This window comes from Mytilus galloprovincialis, chromosome 12, assembly GCF_965363235.1.
Source record: "Mytilus galloprovincialis chromosome 12, xbMytGall1.hap1.1, whole genome shotgun sequence".
In the NCBI taxonomy this organism is placed as follows: Eukaryota; Metazoa; Mollusca; class Bivalvia; order Mytilida; family Mytilidae; genus Mytilus; species Mytilus galloprovincialis.
In genome coordinates, this window is record NC_134849.1 from 77,221,184 (window position 1) to 77,243,497 (window position 22,314).

The 22,314-nt window shown below is 35.7% G+C and overlaps 2 protein-coding genes across 4 annotated transcripts in view; one reads left to right on the forward strand and one right to left on the reverse strand.

The window, feature by feature from the left end:
- Positions 1–20,608, reverse strand: part of LOC143054894 (myotubularin-related protein 9-like) — a 33,655-nt gene extending 13,047 nt beyond the window's left edge. Inside the window, exons 1-10 of one of the 3 annotated variants that reach the window (XM_076227987.1) lie at positions 20,523–20,608; positions 18,188–18,356; positions 8,260–8,425; positions 6,013–6,164; positions 5,541–5,669; positions 4,860–5,016; positions 3,792–3,896; positions 1,942–2,067; positions 1,003–1,105; positions 356–494 (exon numbers count right to left, since the gene is read on the reverse strand). In XM_076227987.1, the coding sequence (XP_076084102.1) occupies positions 356–494; positions 1,003–1,105; positions 1,942–2,067; positions 3,792–3,896; positions 4,860–5,016; positions 5,541–5,669; positions 6,013–6,164; positions 8,260–8,425; positions 18,188–18,334 (1,224 nt within the window). In that variant the 5' untranslated portion in view covers positions 18,335–18,356; positions 20,523–20,608. Of the gene's footprint in view, positions 1–355; positions 495–1,002; positions 1,106–1,941; positions 2,068–3,791; positions 3,897–4,859; positions 5,017–5,540; positions 5,670–6,012; positions 6,165–6,743; positions 6,811–8,259; positions 8,426–13,363; positions 13,438–18,187; positions 18,357–20,522 lie in introns of those variants that run through there. The other 2 variants (XM_076227985.1, XM_076227986.1) reach the window with 2 other exon arrangements.
- Positions 20,609–20,783: 175 nt separating this feature from the next.
- Positions 20,784–22,314, forward strand: part of LOC143054891 (zinc finger C2HC domain-containing protein 1A-like) — a 53,340-nt gene continuing 51,809 nt past the window's right edge. The window contains exon 1 of the mRNA XM_076227981.1: positions 20,784–20,808. Coding sequence (XP_076084096.1) covers positions 20,793–20,808 — 16 coding nt within the window. The 5' untranslated portion in view covers positions 20,784–20,792. The remainder of the gene's footprint in view (positions 20,809–22,314) is intronic.

Consider the following 22,314-nt stretch of genomic DNA (forward strand, 5'->3'; position numbering starts at 1 on the left):
ATGCAAATATTGAAATTAAAATGGCAATATTTTAACAAACTCTGCTCAGCATTCAAAGTCCATGGAACATGACTGAAGGTGTAAAGCCAATGAAGTATAAATGCCAATAAAATTGCATTTATCAAATATCTATAAACTAAACTAAAAACCAAATATGTGATTTTTTTTTTCAGTTAACCATGGAAATGAAATGTGCAAATGCTAATACAGTTGCATAACTCATATTATTGGCTTATTTTGAGTGGTTAATTTCAAAATAATTCAGTCTTCAATTTGTCCCATGAAATATTTTTATAGTATTTGCTATATGTGCTATGGAATCTTAATTTATTGAGAAAACTATGAATATACTAACCTGCCAGACACAATCTAAAAAGAGAAGAAAAATAGGAGATTCACTTCTCTGTTTAGTAATGGCAAATGCTGATTTGGAACAGCGGTCAGCAAATGGATGACCACCTTGTAACCATTCACGTTCTACTAAGGCTTCAAATCTAAAAAGAATAAATAAGATTAGGACCAACTTGGGTCAAAGTTCAGCAAACAAATATATTAATTTCACCATTCATGCCCTGCAATAAAGGCTTAAAATTATGGAGCAAATAAACATGTAAAAAGGCAGCTAGGTCTTTACAATAAAATAAAATTTTAGTTCTGTCAAATTTCAGGAAAAAATCAACTGATTGTTTTATTTTTATTAATTTATTTCACTTGACTGGGCTAAATTTAACCCGTTCGCTCATAATAAAGCAGTCCATCAATAGATAGGTGTTTTAGGATAAACTCATCAATGAAGTGTCCAGTCATTCTTTTGTAAATTCCTTTGATGACACTGATAGGTGATTATAAATCAGTTATAATTATAATGGAAATTATTCTTATCACACACATCTTCATATAGACTGTCCTTATGCAAACTAAAACGTAAGCTCTGCCCGATAAGTTGAAATAACATTGGTAATAACTGCTTGAAAAAAGACCAAATAATCTAAAGTTGTTTACCCATTAATGGTCCTACAGTCATGGTCCAATATAAGTTGCACAAGGGAGGTAACCTGTAAAGTTGTATCAAATCCCTCAGATCCATGGACCAATACTGAAGCCCCTGTAAAATACAACAATAACTCAATTATAAAGTGATGGACTAGCACAGGGGAGGTTATCCTGTGTTGTATCAAATCCCTCAGATCCATGGACCAATACTGAAGCCCCTGTAAAATACAACAACAATAACTCAATTATAGAGTGATAGACAAAGGGGAGGTAATCCTGTGTTGTATCAAATCCCTCAGATCCATTATCCAATACTGAAGCCCCTGTAAAATACAACAACAATAACTCAATTATAGAGTGATGGACTAGTACAGGGGAGGTAATCCTGTGTTGTATTAAATTTCTCAGATCCATGGACCAATACTGAAGCCCCTGTTAAATACAACAACAATAACTCAACTATAGAGATATTGACTGGCACAGGGGAGGTAATTCTGTGTTGTATCAAATCCCTGAGATTCATGAACCAATACTGAAGCCCTGTAAGAATACAACAATTGATTGCTCACCTGAGCGCAGCTGGTTATGACCGCAGAGGTCCAACCCTGAACAGTTGGGGCAAAAATGGACACAATATTCACGCTTGATACAGGTCTGAATTTGGATTGTGATATATTAAATATTTGACACAAATAGGTTTCTGACACAGAATAACTGTATACAAAGAACTAAGAATTGGTATTCAATTTATGCTTTTGTGCAATACATTATGCTGTTGCATATTGACCCCCCCCCCCCACACACACAAAAAAAATCTTTTAACCCAACCCCCCATCCTTTTTTTTGAAAAAAAAAAATATTTGAAGAAATTTTATTTTCAATTTCTGAAACTGAAATGAGAAAAAATTGTCCCTCCCCAAATAGTACAAGTACACATATGAATCGTACCTTCAGAATCTATACACTGTGCTACAGTACAAGCACATGTTAGTATATCTTTGACATGTGATAACCAGTTACTGGATTCTAACTTTGATAGCCATTTGTCCATACTACTGGTGTTGTCAAGGGATGCTGAAATGGAGACATTACAAATTAAACATCTAATATGTCAGCAAGTGCACCACACCTGCACATGCTTGCAGGCACTTAACAAACAGTTGACATGTGAAATCATTTTATGAGAGCAAATTAAACTTGTACAAATTGATTTTCTGGGGAAACAATTTAAAACAGCTATAAATCACTTTTTGTTGAAATCTGTGTAGTGCCTCAATTGAAACGTCTTACCTTCGAAAAATCTGTATCAGACTTAATAAAATTTGTTTCCAATATTAAAAGGATATTCATGAGAATATCTGACTGGAATTTCATTGATGAAATCTTTGTTTTTCGCAATGCATTTATACTTTAAACCTGATAAAACCAGATGCTCCGCAGGGCGCAACTTTATACGACCGCAGAGCTTGAACCCTGAACGGTTGAGGCAAGTATGGACACAACTTTCAAGCTGGATTCAGCTCTAAATTTGGACTGTGATTAAATAGTTGACACAGCATAGGTTTCTGACACAGAATGAATGTGGTCTAATGAACTTAAAATGTTTGTTTTGCCTTTAAGCAATTCACTATGCTGTTGAATATTAATCCTCTCAAAAAAATTTAAGAAATAGCAATAACTACTCATTTAAATACATCATAAAATATTAAAATGTAAAAAAAGTGCTTGTTATCACTGAATGGTAAAGATTGTTTTAATTCATCAGTTGGTAGTAAAAGTTAATATACATTGTATATTGTATAAAACAATGATTTAAGTTGATTCAACTACTATTCTGGACAAAGAAAGATAACTCCAATCAATTGAAAATTGTGCAATTAGATATTTCTTGCTATTGCGCAATACTGTGCAATTGAAAATATTTTAATATTTTAATTAAATAAGTTTAATTTTGAACCCTTTGGACCTTTATGTTGACCAATCTGAAACCAAGACCAAAAATTAAGAATCTACATACACAGTTACAATCGGCATATCAAGGAACCCCAATTATTCAATTTTTGATGAAATCAAACAAAGTTTAATTTTGGACCCCGATTTGGACCAACTTGAAAACTGGGCCAATAATCAAAAATCTAAGTACATTTTTAGATTCAGCATATCAAAGATACCTAAGGATTCAATTTTTGTCAAAATCAAACAAAGTTTAATTTAACCTGTGGACCTTAATGTAGACAAATTTGAAAACTGGACCAAAAATTTTATGGTCATAAACCTTGTGTTTAAATTTCATAGATTTCTATTTACTTATACTAAAGTTATGGTGCAAAAACCAAGAAAAATGCTAATTTGGGCCCCTTTTTGGCCCCTAATTCCTAAACTGTTCAGACCTCAACTCCCAAAATCAATCCCAACCTTCCTTTTGTGGTCATTAACCTTGTGTTTAAATTTCATTGATTTCTATTTACTTTTACTAAAGTAATGGTGCGAAAACCAAGAAAAATAATGCTTATTTGGGCCCTTTTTTGGCCCCTAATTCCTAAACTGTTGGAACCAAAACTCCCAAAATCAATCCCAACCTTCCTTTTGTGGTCATAAACCTTGTGTTAAAATTTCATAGATTTCTATTCACTTTTACTAAAGTTAGAGTGCGAAAACTAAAAGTATTCGGACGATGATGACGCAGGACGACGACGCCAACGTGATAGCAATATACGTTGAAAAATTTAAATTTTTGCGGTCGTATAAAAAATTAATTGAAAAAATCCTATGCCAATCAAGTATGTAAAAAAACGTACATTCCATCAATTTGATAAGTGAGTCATGGAATGCCTGTCTCCTATCCACAGACTGATGTATCCGTCTCCACTGTGGATAATATACCTCGGGTTCATAACCTCCACCTACAAAAGATCTCTATTTAGTATGAAATTTATTTTCTCTAATTTTTCGTCAATTTATCCCTTTCTGCACCCATTGTATAAAAAAATTTAATCAACGTGTGGTTAGTTTGATCTCAGTACTTCATTGGTTAAAATCCGATTATGACGTCGAATTTTCTTGCTTTCCTCTGAATTTCCTATTGTGACGGCATGAAAAAAGACGACATGCCTGATGACATCACATAGAAAGAACACATCTTTTTGTAGATCATAAGTTTCCCTGCATATTGTTTGAAAATCATTAGAGAAACAGATTCCACTCTCGACACTTACATTTTAAATATTTAAAACGCCAGGCTCCCCTGTGCTGATTTAGCAGCAGAAGGTGACCTTTGGTCTATGATATAACCGTTGTTGCCCCGCCCCATTACAGATTTTACTATACTGTTATTCTGTGCTGATTAAACAGCAGAAGGTGACCTTGTGTCAATGATATAACCTTTGTTGCCCCACCCCATTACAGATTTTACCATACCTTTATTCTGTGCTGATTTAGCAGCAGACGGTGACCTTGTGTCTATGATATAACCTTTGTTGCCCCGCCCTATTACAGATTTTACCATACTTTTATTCTGTGCTGATTTAGCAGCAGAAGGTGACCTTGTGTCAATGATATAACCTTTGTTGCCCCACCCCATTACAGAATTGACCATACCTTTATTCTGTGCTGATTTAGCAGCAGAAGGTGACCTTGGGTCTTTGATATAACCTTTGTTGCCCTGCCCCATTACAGATTTTACCGTACCTTTATTCTTTGCTGATTTAGCAGCAGAAGGTTACCTTGTGTCTATGATATAACCTTTGTTGCCCGCCCCATATCAAATTTTACCATACTTTTATTCTGTGCCGATTTAGCAGCAGAAGGTGACCTTGTGTCTATGATAAAATATTTGTTGCCCCGCTCCATTATAGATTTTACCTTACCTTTATTCTGTGCTGATTTAGCAGCAGATGGTGACCTTGTGTCTATGATATAACCTTTGTTGCCCCTCCCCATTACAGAATTGACCATTCGTTCATCTTCTTTACACCTTTTGTTGTTCATTCCTGTCAATGGCTGACTACACCTCATCATCACAGCCTGGAATAAGGATTTTAATTAAAAATGGTCATAAATTTGAAGAACCTTAAATTATCACTCGGACAGGAGCAAAAAAAGAAAAAGATTAAATTCAACTTTATTGAGAAGTGTACATTCACAGTTTAAAGTAATGTTAATCAGAAATAACCTGAACCTGGCAAAAAATCCAGTTGGTGTTCATCTGGCCATTTAAATTTCCATTTTTCAATATTGTTTTCATATTTTTTTAACTAAGAGTTGATATTTGTACAGCCAAATTAATAAAATAGATAATTAATTGTTTTTTTTTTTAAGAAAAAAAAATCCCATAATGGTTAATTTAACTTCACAGAGTACAGCAGCTATTGTACGTGTTCAATGGGACAGTTCAATTTGTAAAATAATAAATTGTCAACTGATTCTTGGGTAAAGTTTCACTTCATATCTAAACAAGTAGAGCAATAATCAGCTGAACTAGATATTATCTTAACCTAAAGTGAATTTACTATTCTGTATGAATAGACATTTTTTTTTTATACTGATACCTTTGTCTGTCTGTGATAATAACTGAGAACAGGGAACCTGCCGTTTTGTCTGAACTGGGAAGCCTTTATAACTGTTTCATCATCTATGGATTTAGGTACAATCACAGCATGGGGATAAGATGCACAAACCTACAATTTCAATCAAATATACGAATATATTCAAGAAAAATAAAATATAAAAATACAGTAAACATCTCCATACTAATTTCTTGAGAAAAAAAAACACCTTTGGTAAACAAGTTTTTCATCAAATTAGAGATTTACATTGGGCTTGCCTTAAAAATACTTCCCACTAAATTCAGTTTAATTTAGCCTTGTAGTTTCTGAGAATAACAAAATTAGAAAAGAGTGCATGGACATGACAATAGCTGCCAAATGATATTTATCTTTTTGGGTAAGTGTCCTGAGAGCTTAAAAGAAGCACCTGAAATATGTCACAATTCGTTCACTTATTCACCCTTCAGTAACATACCTTATAATCTTTGTTCACATAACTTAGTCTCCATTCCTCAGAGCAATCTTTAAACCTGGTGTATTCATTCTCTGGTAAAAATGCCTGCCAACCGTCTTCTAATGGCTCAAATCCAGCTCGATAGAAAAATGGATACTTCAGGCTTATATCATCTATAAGTAAAGTATTCTAAGAACTATGCTTGTGTGTATATGCTTTGCACTCATTCTAAAATTACCAAATAGGTAATCAGGAAAAAAATAAAAAGAAGAACCACAGCAATAAATAAAATTGAGAATGGAAATGGGGAATGTGTCAAAGAGACAACAACCGACCATAGAACAGACAACACCAGAAGGTCACCAATAGGTCTTCAATGCAGGGAGAAAATCCTACAACGGGAAGGCGTCCTTCAGCTGGCCCCTAGACAAATATATGATTATATATACTAGTTCAGTGATAATGGACGTCATACTCAACTCTAAGTTATACCCAAGAAACTAAAATTAAAAATAATACAAGACTAACAAAGGCCAGAGGCTCCTAACTTGGGTAATAAAACCTGTTTAACAAAACTACTAATTTCTCTCCCTTTTTCCTTGTGTATAGCTTATCAAAATGGGACAGATTTCTCTCCCCTTTTCCTTGTGTACTACTTACCAACATGAAACAGATTTCTCTCCCCTTTTCCTTGTGTACCACTTACCAACATGAGACAGGTTTCTCTCCCCTTTTCCTTGTGTACTACTTACCAACATGAGACAGATTTCTCTCCCCTTTTCCTTGTGTACCACTTACCAACATGAGACAGGTTTCTCTCCCCTTTTCCTTGTGTACTACTTACCAACATGAAACAGATTTCTCTCCCCTTTTCCTTGTGTACCACTTACCAACATGAGACAGATTTCTCTCCCCTTTTCCTTGTGTACCACTTACCAACATGAGACAGGTTTCTCTCCCCTTTTCCTTGTGTACTACTTACCAACATGAAACAGGTTCCTCTCCCCATTTCCTTGTGTACTACTTACCAACATGAGACAGGTTTCTCTCCCCTTTTCCTTGTGTACTACTTACCAACATGAGACAGATTTCTCTCCCCTTTTCTTTGAGTACTACTTACCAACATGAGACAGGTTTTTCTTCCTTTTTCTTTGTGTACTTCTTACCAACATGAGATAGATTTCTCCCCTTTTTCTTTTGAACTACTTACCAACATGGAACAGGTTCCTCTCCCCTTTTGCTTGTGTACTACTTACCAACATGAGACAGATTTCTCTCCCCTTTTCCTTGTGTACTACTTACCAACATGATACAGATTTCTCTCCCCTTTTCCTTGTGTACTACTTACCAACATGAGACAGATTGTTCTCCCCCTTTCTTTGTGTACTACTTACCAACATGAGACATATTTCTCTCCCCTTTTCCTTGTGTACTCCTTACCAACATGAGACAGATTTCTCTCCCCTTTTCCTAGTGGACCACTTATCAACATGAGACAGATTTCTTTCCCCTTTTCCTTGTGTACTACTTACCAACATGAGACAGATTTCTCTATCCTTTTCCTTGTGTACTACTTACCAACATGAGACAGATTTCTCTATCCTTTTCCTTGTGTACTACTTACCAACATGAGACAGATTTCTCTCCCCTTTTCCTTGTGTACTACTTACCAACATGAGACAGATTTCTCTATCCTTTTCCTTGTGTACTACTTACCAACATGAGACAGATTTCTCTATCCTTTTCCTTGTGTACTACTTACCAACATGAGACAGATTTCTCTCCCCTTTTCCTTGTGTACTACTTACCAACATGAGACAGATTTCTCTATCCTTTTCCTTGTGTACTACTTACCAACATGAGACAGATTTCTCTATCCTTTTCCTTGTGTACTACTTACCAACATGAGACAGATTTCTCTCCCCTTTTCCTTGTGTACTACTTACCAACATGAGACAGATTTCTCTCCCCTTTTCTTTGTGTACCACTTACCAACATGAGACAGATTTTTCTCCCCTTTTCCTAGTGGACCACTTACCAACAAGAGACAGTTTTCTGTCCCCTTTTCTTTGTGTATCACTTACCAACATGAGACAGATTTCTTTCCCCTTTTCCTTGTGTACCACTTACCAACATGAGACAGATTTCCCTCCCCTTTTCCTAGTGGACCACTTACCAACAAGAGACAGTTTTCTGTCCCCTTTTCTTTGTGTATCACTTACCAACATGAGATAGGTTTCTCTCCCCTTTTCTTTGTGTACCACTTACCAACATGAGACAGATTCTCTATCGATGATGCTACATCTAAACAGTCATCACCACCATTGAATTCCAACTCTATCATCTGCAAGTCTTTACATTTCAGAATCAGTATATATTTCCCATTTGACTGGGTCATTTTTTTCTCTGTACTGTCTATAGCACTGTGTAGAAGCTGTAATTACAAAAAATGTACATATATATATATATATAATAATATTTTTAAATTTGCAAACTACATTTCACATCAAATAATAACAGTTCGTTAAAATATTGTCACTAGCGCTTACATATATATATATAAACTGTTGACACAGAGATATGTCTCGCCTTTTTGTTATTTTGATAGTATACGTATAACAGTATAATCATGATGCAAATATTGAATTTAAATGTCAATGCTTAAACATGCAAACTATACAAAACATTCATTTAGTCAATGAACCATGAAATAATGTGCAGGACCAAATTATTTCACGGGAAATTAAAATTTCTAATGCATTAATGCTTATAAACATGATAAAACTGTATACCAGTGTCTTAACATAAGTGGTAACAGTAACACAAAACAGTCAGTAGACCAGGACTGAGGACATACCAGTGTCTTAACATAGGTGGTAACAGTAACACAAAACAGTCAGTAGACCAGGACTGAGGACATACCATTGTCTTAACATAGGTGGTAACAGTAACACAAAACAGTCAGTAGACCAGGACTGAGGACATACCAGTGTCTTAACATAGGTGGTAACAGTAACACAAAATAGTCAGTAGACCAGGACTGAGGACATACCAGTGTCTTAACATAAGTGGTTACAGTAACACAAAATAGTCAGTAGACCAGGACTGAGGACATACCATTGTCTTAACATAGGTGGTAACAGTAACACAAAACAGTCAGTAGACCAGGACTGAGGACATACCATTGTCTTAACATAGGTGGTAACAGTAACACAAAACAGTCAGTAGACCAGGACTGAGGACATACCAGTGTCTTAACATAGGTGGTAACAGTAACACAAAACAGTCAGTAGACCAAGACTGAGGACATACCATTGTCTTAACATAGGTGGTAACAGTAACACAAAACAGTCAGTAGACCAAGACTGAGGACATACCAGTGTCTTAACATAGGTGGTAACAGTAACACAAAACAGTCAGTAGACCAGGACTGAGGACATACCATTGTCTTAACATAGGTGGTAACAGTAACACAAAACAGTCAGTAGACCAGGACTGAGGACATACCAGTGTCTTAACATAGGTGGTTACAGTAACACAAAATAGTCAGTAGACCAGGACTGAGGACATACCAGTGTCTTAACATAGGTGGTAACAGTAACACAAAACAGGTCAGTAGACCAGGACTGAGGACATACCATTGTCTTAACATAGGTGGTAACAGTAACACAAAACAGTCAGTAGACCAGGACTGAGGACATATCAGTGTCTTAACATAGGTGGTAACAGTAACACAAAACAGTCAGTAGACCAGGACTGAGGACATACCATTGTCTTAACATAGGTGGTAACAGTAACACAAAACAGTCAGTAGACCAGGACTGAGGACATACCAGTGTCTTAACATAGGTGGTTACAGTAACACAAAACAGTCAGTAGACCAGGACTGAGGACAAACCAGTGTCTTAACATAGGTGGTTACAGTAACACAAAACAGTCAGTAGACCAGGACTGAGGACATACCAGTGTCTTAACATAAGTGGTAACAGTAACACAAAACAGTCAGTAGACCAGGACTGAGGACATACCAGTGTCTTAACATAGGTGGTTACAGTAACACAAAACAGTCAGTAGACCAAGACTGAGGACATACCAGTGTCTTAACATAGGTGGTAACAGTAACACAAAACAGTCAGTAGACCAAGACTGAGGACATACCAGTGTCTTAACATAGGTGGTTACAGTAACACAAAACAGTCAGTAGACCAGGACTGAGGACATACCAGTGTCTTAACATAGGTGGTAACAGTAACACAAAACAGTCAGTAGACCAGGACTGAGGACATACCAGTGTCTTAACATAGGTGGTAACAGTAACACAAAACAGTCAGTAGACCAAGACTGAGGACATACCAGTGTCTTAACATAGGTGGTAACAGTAACACAAAACAGTCAGTAGACCAGGACTGAGGACATACCAGTGTCTTAACATAGGTGGTAACAGTAACACAAAACAGTCAGTAGACCAGGACTGAGGACATACCAGTGTCTTAACATAGGTGGTAACAGTAACACAAAACAGTCAGTAGACCAGGACTGAGGACATACCATTGTCTTAACATAGGTGGTAACAGTAACACAAAACAGTCAGTAGACCAGGACTGAGGACATACCAGTGTCTTAACATAGGTGGTTACAGTAACACAAAACAGTCAGTAGACCAGGACTGAGGACATACCAGTATCTTAACATAGGTGGTAACAGTAACACAAAACAGTCAGTAGACCAGGACTGAGGACATACCAGTGTCTTAACATAGGTGGTAACAGTAACACAAAACAGTCAGTAGACCAGGACTGAGGACATACCAGTGTCTTAACATAGGTGGTAACAGTAACACAAAACAGTCAGTAGACCAGGACTGAGGACATACCAGTGTCTTAACATAGGTGGTAACAGTAACACAAAACAGTCAGTAGACCAGGACTGAGGACATACCAGTGTCTTAACATAGGTGGTAACAGTAACACAAAACAGTCAGTAGACCAGGACTGAGGACATACCAGTGTCTTAACATAAGTGGTAACAGTAACACAAAACAGTCAGTAGACCAAGACTGAGGACATACCAGTGTCTTAACATAAGTGGTAACAGTAACACAAAACAGTCAGTAGACCAAGACTGAGGACATACCAGTGTCTTAACATAGGTGGTAACAGTAACACAAAACAGTCAGTAGACCAAGACTGAGGACATACCAGTGTCTTAACATAAGTGGTAACAGTAACACAAAACAGTCAGTAGACCAAGACTGAGGACATACCAGTGTCTTAACATAGGTGGTTACAGTAACACAAAACAGTCAGTAGACCAGGACTGAGGACATACTAGTGTCTTAACATAGGTGGTAACAGTAACACAAAACAGTCAGTAGACCAGGACTGAGGACATACCAGTGTCTTAACATAGGTGGTAACAGTAACACAAAACAGTCAGTAGACCAGGACTGAGGACATACCAGTGTCTTAACATAGGTGGTAACAGTAACACAAAACAGTCAGTAGACCAAGACTGAGGACATACCAGTGTCTTAACATAGGTGGTTACAGTAACACAAAACAGTCAGTAGACCAGGACTGAGGACATACCAGTGTCTTAACATAGGTGGTAACAGTAACACAAAACAGTCAGTAGACCAGGACTGAGGACATACCAGTGTCTTAACATAGGTGGTAACAGTAACACAAAACAGTCAGTAGACCAGGACTGAGGACATACCAGTGTCTTAACATAGGTGGTAACAGTAACACAAAACAGTCAGTAGACCAGGACTGAGGAAGCTGAGTTAATAATCTCCATGGAACTGAGATGTGCCAATGCTTATCAAAAGTTGTTCCGCATAAACTTACCTAATCACAAACCAATGCAATACATATCAAGTACATTTGTACTAGTAATCAAAAGTTTAAAAGTCAACAGACCATGACTGAGGGGGTAAAATTATCTCCATGGAAATGAGATGTGAAAATGCTAAAACTGTAAAACATTAACTAATACATTGTTGATGTTGTCGACAAAAACATTAATATAACAGGTATTAAAATCTCGCTTTTTGAAAATCAGTATATATTTTCCCTTTGACTGTTGACAGGATAGTTTTTTCTCTGTATTGTTTCTAGTGTTGAAGCGTTGAATACATAACAGGAATGATTCCACATTACTAGTATTTAAGATGGGTAACCTAAATGTACCGTAGTTCAAAATTGGAATTTTCTAACACAGTACATGTAATATAGAAAAAGACATCTTAGCCTAATTGCTAATTAGACAACATCAGAACATGTATTGATATTTGTCTTTCTTTCGTATCTTCTTTTTTAATAAGTTCCATGGTCATGGTTAATGTAGCATGTGTAGTCTCGGTTTTGTGTGTGAGGTACATATACTGTTAAGATGCCCTTTAACCCATTTTATATTTATTAAAAAATAATTAATTTGTTCAACCTACCCACAACTCCTCATGATTTTCTGATCTAGAGGACAGTACATGTATTACATGATGCCCTGTGATACAACGTGTACGAGTTCAATAGATGACTCTTATTATAACTTACCCATAATTCCTCATGATTTTCTGATCTAGAGGACAGTATTACATGATGCCCTGTGATACAACGTGTACGAGTTCTATAGATGACTCTTATTATAACTTACCCATAATTCCTCATGATTTTCTGATCTTGAGGACAGTACATGTATTACATGATGCCCTGTGATACAACGTGTACGAGTTCAATAGATGACTCTTATTATAACTTACCCATAATTCCTCATGATTTTCTGATCTAGAGGACAGTACATGTATTACATGATGCCCTGTGATACAACGTGTACGAGTTCTATAGATGACTCTTATTATAACTTACCCATAATTCCTCATGATTTTCTGATCTAGAGGACAGTATAACATGTACATGATGCCCTGTGATACAACGTGTACGAGTTCAATAGATGACTCTAATTATAACTTACCCATAATTCCTCATGATTTTCTGATCTTGAGGACAGTATTACATGATGCCCTGTGATACAACGTGTACGAGTTCTATAGATGACTCTTATTATAACTTACCCATAATTCCTCATGATTTTCTGATCTTGAGGACAGTATTACATGATGCCCTGTGATACAACGTGTACGAGTTCAATAGATGACTCTTATTATAACTTACCCATAATTCCTCATGATTTTCTGATCTTAAGGACAGTATTACATGATGCCCTGTGATACAACGTGTACGAGTTCAATAGATGACTCTTATTATAACTTACCCATAATTCCTCATGATTTTCTGATCTTGAGGACAGTATTACATGATGCCCTGTGATACAATGTGTACGAGTTCAATAGATGACTCTTATTATAACTTACCCATAATTCCTCATGATTTTCTGATCTTGAAGACAGTATTACATGATGCCCTGTGATACAACGTGTACGAGTTCAATAGATGACTCTTATTATAACTTACCCATAATTCCTCATGATTTTCTGATCTTGAAGACAGTATTACATGATGCCCTGTGATACAACGTGTACGAGTTCTATAGATGACTCTTATTATAACTTACCCATAATTCCTCATGATTTTCTGATCTTGAGGACAGTACATGTATTACATGATGCCCTGTGATACAACGTGTACGAGTTCAATAGATGACTCTTATTATAACTTACCCATAATTCCTCATGATTTTCTGATCTTGAGGACAGTATTACATGATGCCCTGTGATACAACGTGTACGAGTTCAATAGATGACTCTTATTATAACCTACCCATAATTCCTCATGATTTTCTGATCTAGAGGACAGTACATGTATTACATGATGCCCTGTGATACAACGTGTACGAGTTCAATAGATGACTCTTATTATAACTTACCCATAATTCCTCATGATTTTCTGATCTTGAGGACAGTATTACATGATGCCCTGTGATACAACGTGTACGAGTTCAATAGATGACTCTTATTATAACTTACCCATAATTCCTCATGATTTTCTTATCTAGAGGACAGTATTACATGATGCCCTGTGATACAACGTGTACGAGTTCAATAGATGACTCTTATTATAACTTACCCATAATTCCTCATGATTTTCTGATCTTGAGGACAGTATTACATGATGCCCTGTGATACAATGTGTACGAGTTCAATAGATGACTCTTATTATAACTTACCCATAATTCCTCATGATTTTCTGATCTTGAGGACAGTACATGTATTACATGATGCCCTGTGATACAATGTGTACGAGTTCAATAGATGACTCTTATTATAACTTACCCATAATTCCTCATGATTTTCTGATCTAGAGGACAGTATAACATGATGCCCTGTGATACAACGTGTACGAGTTCTATAGATGACTCTAATTATAACTTACCCATAATTCCTCATGATTTTCTGATCTTGAAGACAGTATTACATGATGCCCTGTGATACAACGTGTACGAGTTCTATAGATGACTCTTATTATAACTTACCCATAATTCCTCATGATTTTCTGATCTAGAAGACAGTATTACATGATGCCCTGTGATACAACGTGTACGAGTTCAATAGATGACTCTTATTATAACTTACCCATAATTCCTCATGATTTTCTTATCTAGAGGACAGTATTACATGATGCCCTGTGATACAACGTGTACAAGTTCAATAGATGACTCTTATTATAACTTACCCATAATTCCTCATGATTTTCTGATCTTGAGGACAGTATTACATGATGCCCTGTGATACAACGTGTACAAGTTCAATAGATGACTCTTATTATAACTTACCCATAATTTCTCATGATTTTCTGATCTTGAAGACAGTATTACATGATGCCCTGTGATACAACGTGTACGAGTTCTATAGATGACTCTTATTATAACTTACCCATAATTCCTCATGATTTTCTTATCTAGAGGACAGTATTATATGATGCCCTGTGATACAACGTGTACGAGTTCTATAGATGACTCTTATTATAACTTACCCATAATTCCTCATGATTTTCTGATCTTGAAGACAGTATTACATGATGCCCTGTGATACAACGTGTACGAGTTCTATAGATGACTCTTATTATAACTTACCCATAATTCCTCATGATTTTCTGATCTAGAAGACAGTATTACATGATGCCCTGTGATACAACGTGTACGAGTTCAATAGATGACTCTTATTATAACTTACCCATCATTCCTCATGATTTTCTTATCTAGAGGACAGTATTACATGATGCCCTGTGATACAACGTGTACAAGTTCAATAGATGACTCTTATTATAACTTACCCATAATTCCTCATGATTTTCTGATCTTGAGGACAGTATTACATGATGCCCTGTGATACAACGTGTACAAGTTCAATGGATGACTCTTATTATAACTTACCAATAATTCCTCATGATTTTCTGATCTTGAGGACAGTATTACATGATTCCCTGTGATACAACGTGTACGAGTTCAATAGATGACTCTTATTATAACTTACCCATAATTCCTCATGATTTTCTGATCTTGAGGACAGTATTACATGATGCCCTGTGATACAATGTGTACGAGTTCTATAGATGACTCTTATTATAACTTACCCATAATTCCTCATGATTTTCTGATCTTGAAGACAGTATTACATGATGCCCTGTGATACAACGTGTACGAGTTCTATAGATGACTCTTATTATAACTTACCCACAACTCCTCATGATTTTCTGATCTTGAGGACAGTATAACATGATGCCCTGTGATACAACGTGTACGAGTTCTATAGATGACTCTAATTATAACTTACCCATAATTCCTCATGATTTTCTGATCTAGAGGACAGTATTACATGATGCCCTGTGATACAACGTGTACGAGTTCAATAGATGACTCTTATTATAACTTACCCATAATTCCTCATGATTTTCTGATCTTGAGGACAGTACATGTATTACATGATGCCCTGTGATACAACGTGTACGAGTTCTATAGATGACTCTAATTATAACTTACCCATAATTCCTCATGATTTTCTGATCTAGAGGACAGTATTACATGATGCCCTGTGATACAACGTGTACGAGTTCAATAGATGACTCTTATTATAACTTACCCATAATTCCTCATGATTTTCTGATCTTGAGGACAGTATTACATGATGCCCTGTGATACAACGTGTACGAGTTCTATAGATGACTCTAATTATAACTTACCCATAATTCCTCATGATTTTCTGATCTAGAGGACAGTATTACATGATGCCCTGTGATACAACGTGTACGAGTTCAATAGATGACTCTTATTATAACTTACCCATAATTCCTCATGATTTTCTGATCTTGAGGACAGTATTACATGATTCCCTGTGATACAACGTGTACGAGTTCTATAGATGACTCTTATTATAACTTACCCATAATTCCTCATGATTTTCTTATCTAGAGGACAGTATTACATGATGCCCTGTGATACAACGTGTACGAGTTCAATAGATGACTCTTATTATAACTTACCTATAATTCCTCATGATTTTCTTATCTAGAGGACAGTATTACATGATGCCCTGTGATACAATGTGTACGAGTTCAATAGATGACTCTTATTATAACTTACCCATAATTCCTCATGATTTTCTGATCTTGAAGACAGTATTACATGATGCCCTGTGATACAACGTGTACGAGTTCAATAGATGACTCTTATTATAACTTACCCATAATTCCTCATGATTTTCTGATCTTGAGGACAGTATTACATGATGCCCTGTGATACAACGTGTACGAGTTCAATAGATGACTCTTATTATAACTTACCCATAATTCCTCATGATTTTCTGATCTTGAAGACAGTATTACATGATGCCCTGTGATACAACGTGTACGAGTTCAATAGATGACTCTTATTATAACTTACCCATAATTCCTCATGATTTTCTGATCTAGAAGACAGTATTACATGATGCCCTGTGATACAAAGTGTACGAGTTCAATAGATGACTCTTATTATAACTTACCCATAATTCCTCATGATTTTCTGATCTTGAAGACAGTATTATATGATGCCCTGTGATACAACGTGTACGAGTTCAATAGATGACTCTTATTATAACTTACCCATAATTCCTCATGATTTTCTGATCTAGAGGACAGTATTACATGATGCCCTGTGATACAAAGTGTACGAGTTCAATAGATGACTCTTATTATAACTTACCCATAATTCCTCATGATTTTCTTATCTAGAGGACAGTATTACATGATGCCCTGTGATACAACGTGTACGAGTTCAATAGATGACTCTTATTATAACTTACCCATAATTCCTCATGATTTTCTGATCTTGAAGACAGTATTATATGATGCCCTGTGATACAACGTGTACGAGTTCAATAGATGACTCTTATTATAACTTACCCATAATTCCTCATGATTTTCTGATCTAGAGGACAGTATTACATGATGCCCTGTGATACAACGTGTACGAGTTCAATAGATGACTCTTATTATAACTTACCCATAATTCCTCATGATTTTCTGATCTAGAAGACAGTATTACATGATGCCCTGTGATACAACGTGTACGAGTTCAATAGATGACTCTTATTATAACTTACCCATAATTCCTCATGATTTTCTGATCTTGAGGACAGTATTACATGATGCCCTGTGATACAACGTGTACGAGTTCAATAGATGACTCTTATTATAACTTACCCATAATTCCTCATGATTTTCTGATCTAGAAGACAGTATTACATGATGCCCTGTGATACAACGTGTACGAGTTCAATAGATGACTCTTATTATAACTTACCCATAATTCCTCATGATTTTCTTATCTAGAAGACAGTATTACATGATGCCCTGTGATACAACGTGTACGAGTTCTATAGATGACTCTAATTATAACTTACCCATAATTCCTCATGATTTTCTGATCTTGAGGACAGTATTACATGATGCCCTGTGATACAACGTGTACGAGTTCAATAGATGACTCTTATTATAACTTACCCATAATTCCTCATGATTTTCTGATCTAGAGGACAGTATAACATGATGCCCTGTGATACAACGTGTACGAGTTCAATAGATGACTCTTATTATAACTTACCCATAATTCCTCATGATTTTCTGATCTAGAGGAGAGTATTACATGATGCCCTGTGATACAAAGTGTACGAGTTCAATAGATGACTCTTATTATAACTTACCCACAACTCCTCATGATTTTCTGATCTAGAGGACAGTATTACATGATGCCCTGTGATACAAAGTGTACCAGTAACTGGTTTAGTAAAAGGACGTTTCATACAGACATTCTCTACTGTAGGGGTCTTGATAAATTCTGCAAATTCCATTTCTTAGAACATGTAGAACACACTACAAAAGAAAAAAAATAAATGAACAGACATGACAGAAGACTACTGCATACAGACTCTACAGACATGACAGGAGACGACTGCACATACTCTATGGACATGACAGGAGACGACTGTACACAGACTCTACGGACATGACAGGAGACAACTGCACACAGACTATACTGACATGACAGAAGATGACTGCATACAGACTCTACGGACATGACAGAAGATGACTGTACACAGACTCTACAGACATGACAGGAGACAGACTGCACATACTCTACGGACATGACAGGAGACGACTGCACACAGACTCTATGGACATGACAGGAGACAACTGCACACAGACTCTACTGACATGACAGAAGATGACTGTACACAGACTCAACAGACAAGACAGAAGATGCCTGCATACAGACTCTACGGACATGACAGGAGACGACTGTACACAGACTCTACGGACATGACAGGAGACGACTGCACATAGACTCTACAGACATGACAGAAGATGACTGTACACATACTCTAAGGACATGACAGGAGACGACTGCACACAGACTCTACGGACATGACAGGAGATGACTGCATACAGACTCTACAGACATGACAGAAGATGACTGTACACAGACTCAACAGACATGACAGAAGATGACTGTACAGTACACATTGCTAATATTATAAATACATAAGTACATTTTTTTATTGTGTATCACATGATCTAGAAAGGCAAAGGAGGATATTTGTATGGACATAAAACGTTTTGTGCATGAACCAAGTCATACTTTCTATTGTTTGTTATGGTATTTGCTTATTACATTTGTTTTTGAAGATAAATCTACTTTTGATGGTTGGTTCTAAATAACTCCGTCTAAAATAATCTCAGACTATAGTGAACTCAGATACTAACTCTGCCTAAAAGTAAAACATACTCAGGCTATAGTGAACTCAAGATTTTCTAACTCTGCCTACAACAGATTCTGGCTAACATGGCTAAAACTAGCTTTGCCTAAAACAAACTCTGGCTATAGCAAATTCAGACTAACATGACTAATTAACTCTGTCTAAAACAAGCTCTGGCTAATGGAGACTTACTAACTCTGCCTGTACCAAACTTGGGCTAAATGGAACTCAGAAATTAAGCAGATAGGAATGTTGTATAATTGTAGCGGGGTTCATTGTAGAATCGAAATGAGGATGTAGTACCATTGTAATAACAATGAAAATGTAGGCCGCTAATACTGCAACCTCACCATGATTTCTTGAATTAATTTTAGAGACAGTCATGTGTCATTAATGGATTATGCATCTCTTGTTAAACAAACATCAACATGAATTTAAGCATTCATAAGGGGACGAAGTCCCGTATAACAGTAGAAAAAATCAATAAAAAAATTTAAAATAAAATAAAAAAATCGGGAAAATTTCTTGAAATCTTCATTATACTAATCATCATGATGATGAACTCAAAATCGTTAACTTGTTTTTGTTACTTTTTTTTTAATTCCTGCATTTGGCATTTTGCGCAGAAATCTACAGTGTACTTCCTTTTCCCAGTCTGGTTTGCATGAAACTTTGAGTAAAATATATATTTATCAGTCTAGTATAAAATAGGAATGAACGCAATACCAATTTCATTTTTAATAAATCCATGATATGAAAAAACTTTACTTTATGATGTTGTTTCTTTTACATTGCATATGACGTCATAACTTTAATTACGTCACAATGAAAATCCCTAACAACAGAACCAAAAAAGGAAACGCTACGGTATTTTCATTTTGAAATTAAAATATGTTTGAATTAAAAAAAAAAATCATATAGATTTCAACCCCTTTCTTCTTCTTCTTCTTCTTATGGTATCCAGTTATTTTTTCACAGGTAATGCCTGCCTCATATTACCTATAGATATAATTGCCATCTTTTTAAAATGCCCAGAGGTTTGCGTGCAAAATGGCTGTCATAGTCCTTTAAAAAACTTCAAGGGGCCTTCAAATGCATTTCAATGTGTTTTTGTGCTTCTTCATACTTTTAAAAGCCTATTTAAAGTCATTGTAAAATTCATTGTTTTGTTTAAAATAGTGGAAAAAATTGCTCTTTAAAAATTTCTCTTTGGGAACCCACATGTGGGAAATCCCCCGCAAGTAGTGACAGTTGGCAGGTATGACTTGGTTGGTAAATATACCTAGATTTAGATATAAAGTCAGCTTCTGGTTTCGTGCTGAAAATTTATCATAATTTTTTAGACCGGAAGTTGCAGACAACTCTTTTATTTCCGAGGCAAATACGAGTACAAAAAATATATAATTAAAATCAACACAATTTCAATTTTTTATTTTCAAATAAAGGAAAATAAACTGTCCTTTTTTAAATTTCAAAAAACATTTTTTTTTATACCCTCAAAGAGTGAAAGAATTTAATTTGCTGCTGAATAGTGTCGCTGGATATTTGGAAGATGGCGGATTACGATGGTAAACAACTTGGTTGCTGACCAAAATATTGCTGTATTTTTCATATTGACATTAGCTTGTCGAAGTCATGTTAAAGCTTCACTGCAACAATAATTCATCTTTCACATAAAATTTAGTTTTAGATTACCAGACAACCAACAAAATGTTTATTTTTTAACTTTGAAAATAAGTTTTGACAACTGCCGTGAGCTGGTGAGTGGCACAGGCACTTGTTTCTATCCAAGTGGGTCTTCCCATCGATAGAAACAAGTGCCTTTGGTGAGAGGGCCTGCTTTTACTTTAGAGACACCATCAACTTATTTTAATGGCACATTAGTGATATAATTACACCTTATTTAAAAAAAAAAGGCCGGATTTTGATTGGTTGGTAGCCGGTGTATTTTTCACATATTCTATCTATATATCTAGTTTTCCTCATTTCAAACGAATTAGCCTGTTTTTTACAACTATCACGGGTATCGGTGAAAATGCCGTGGTATCGGCCATTTTGGATACTCATTTAAAACACATTATCGCTTAAACTTTTGACACATACAACAATCACTTTCCATTGTGGCATCAGATTTTTTGTTTTATGACATCAAAATTTTATGGCAACCTGTGTGGTATCCAGCTGTAATAGCGGACAAATAGTGATAATTGAGGTGTAAATGAGGCAGGCAATACCAGTGTAAGAGGACAAAGTCTGTATGATTTTTTTTCTAATTCAATACATTCCTTTCTTATTTTTATTTAAACTTCAAAATCTGTTTAAAAAAAATTCTGATTTTGGCTCTGTTGTAAAAAAGTTAAGCATGTTCATTTTGATGTTTAATTGTGACGTTATTTAAGTTATGTCATGTATGTATGATTTATATTCAATATAAACATGGTAGACAAAGAAACACTATCATCAGGTAAAGTTTTTCATTTCAAAAAATTATTAAATATGAATTGGTATTGTGTTTGTTCTTAAAAGTTATATACACCTTATTGCTATTCCTGGCTGACCCAAGAATCTGTTCTGCTTGAACTAATGACGTCTTTTGATGGGATTCGTGTTGCTTATTCTTTCGCATGTTTAGTTTTCTACGTTGTGTGTGCTATTGTTGTCTGTTTGTCTTTTTCATTTTTGGCCATGACCTTTTCAGTTTATTTTCGATTTATGAGTTTGACTGTCCCTTTGGTATCTTTCGTCCTTCTTTTACAAAAATCACTTTTCCATTGTGGTGTCAGATATTTTGTACAATTGTTGTATTACAAATGTAATATGGTGTCAAGACTTTATGGGAACCTGTGTGATGTCCAGTAATGGCAGACAAATAGTGATAAGGTGTATTTCACTAGACTGATTAATATATCAGTAAAAATATTTTACTCAAAGTCTCATGTCAGACAAACAAGTACAAAATGTAGATTTCTGTACCAATGCATATGTGATAAAATAAAAAAGTCTGAAAAATAAAAGTGAACCGAGAACAATTTTGAGATCATTCTTCATGTTAGTCAATGTTAGCTATATATATA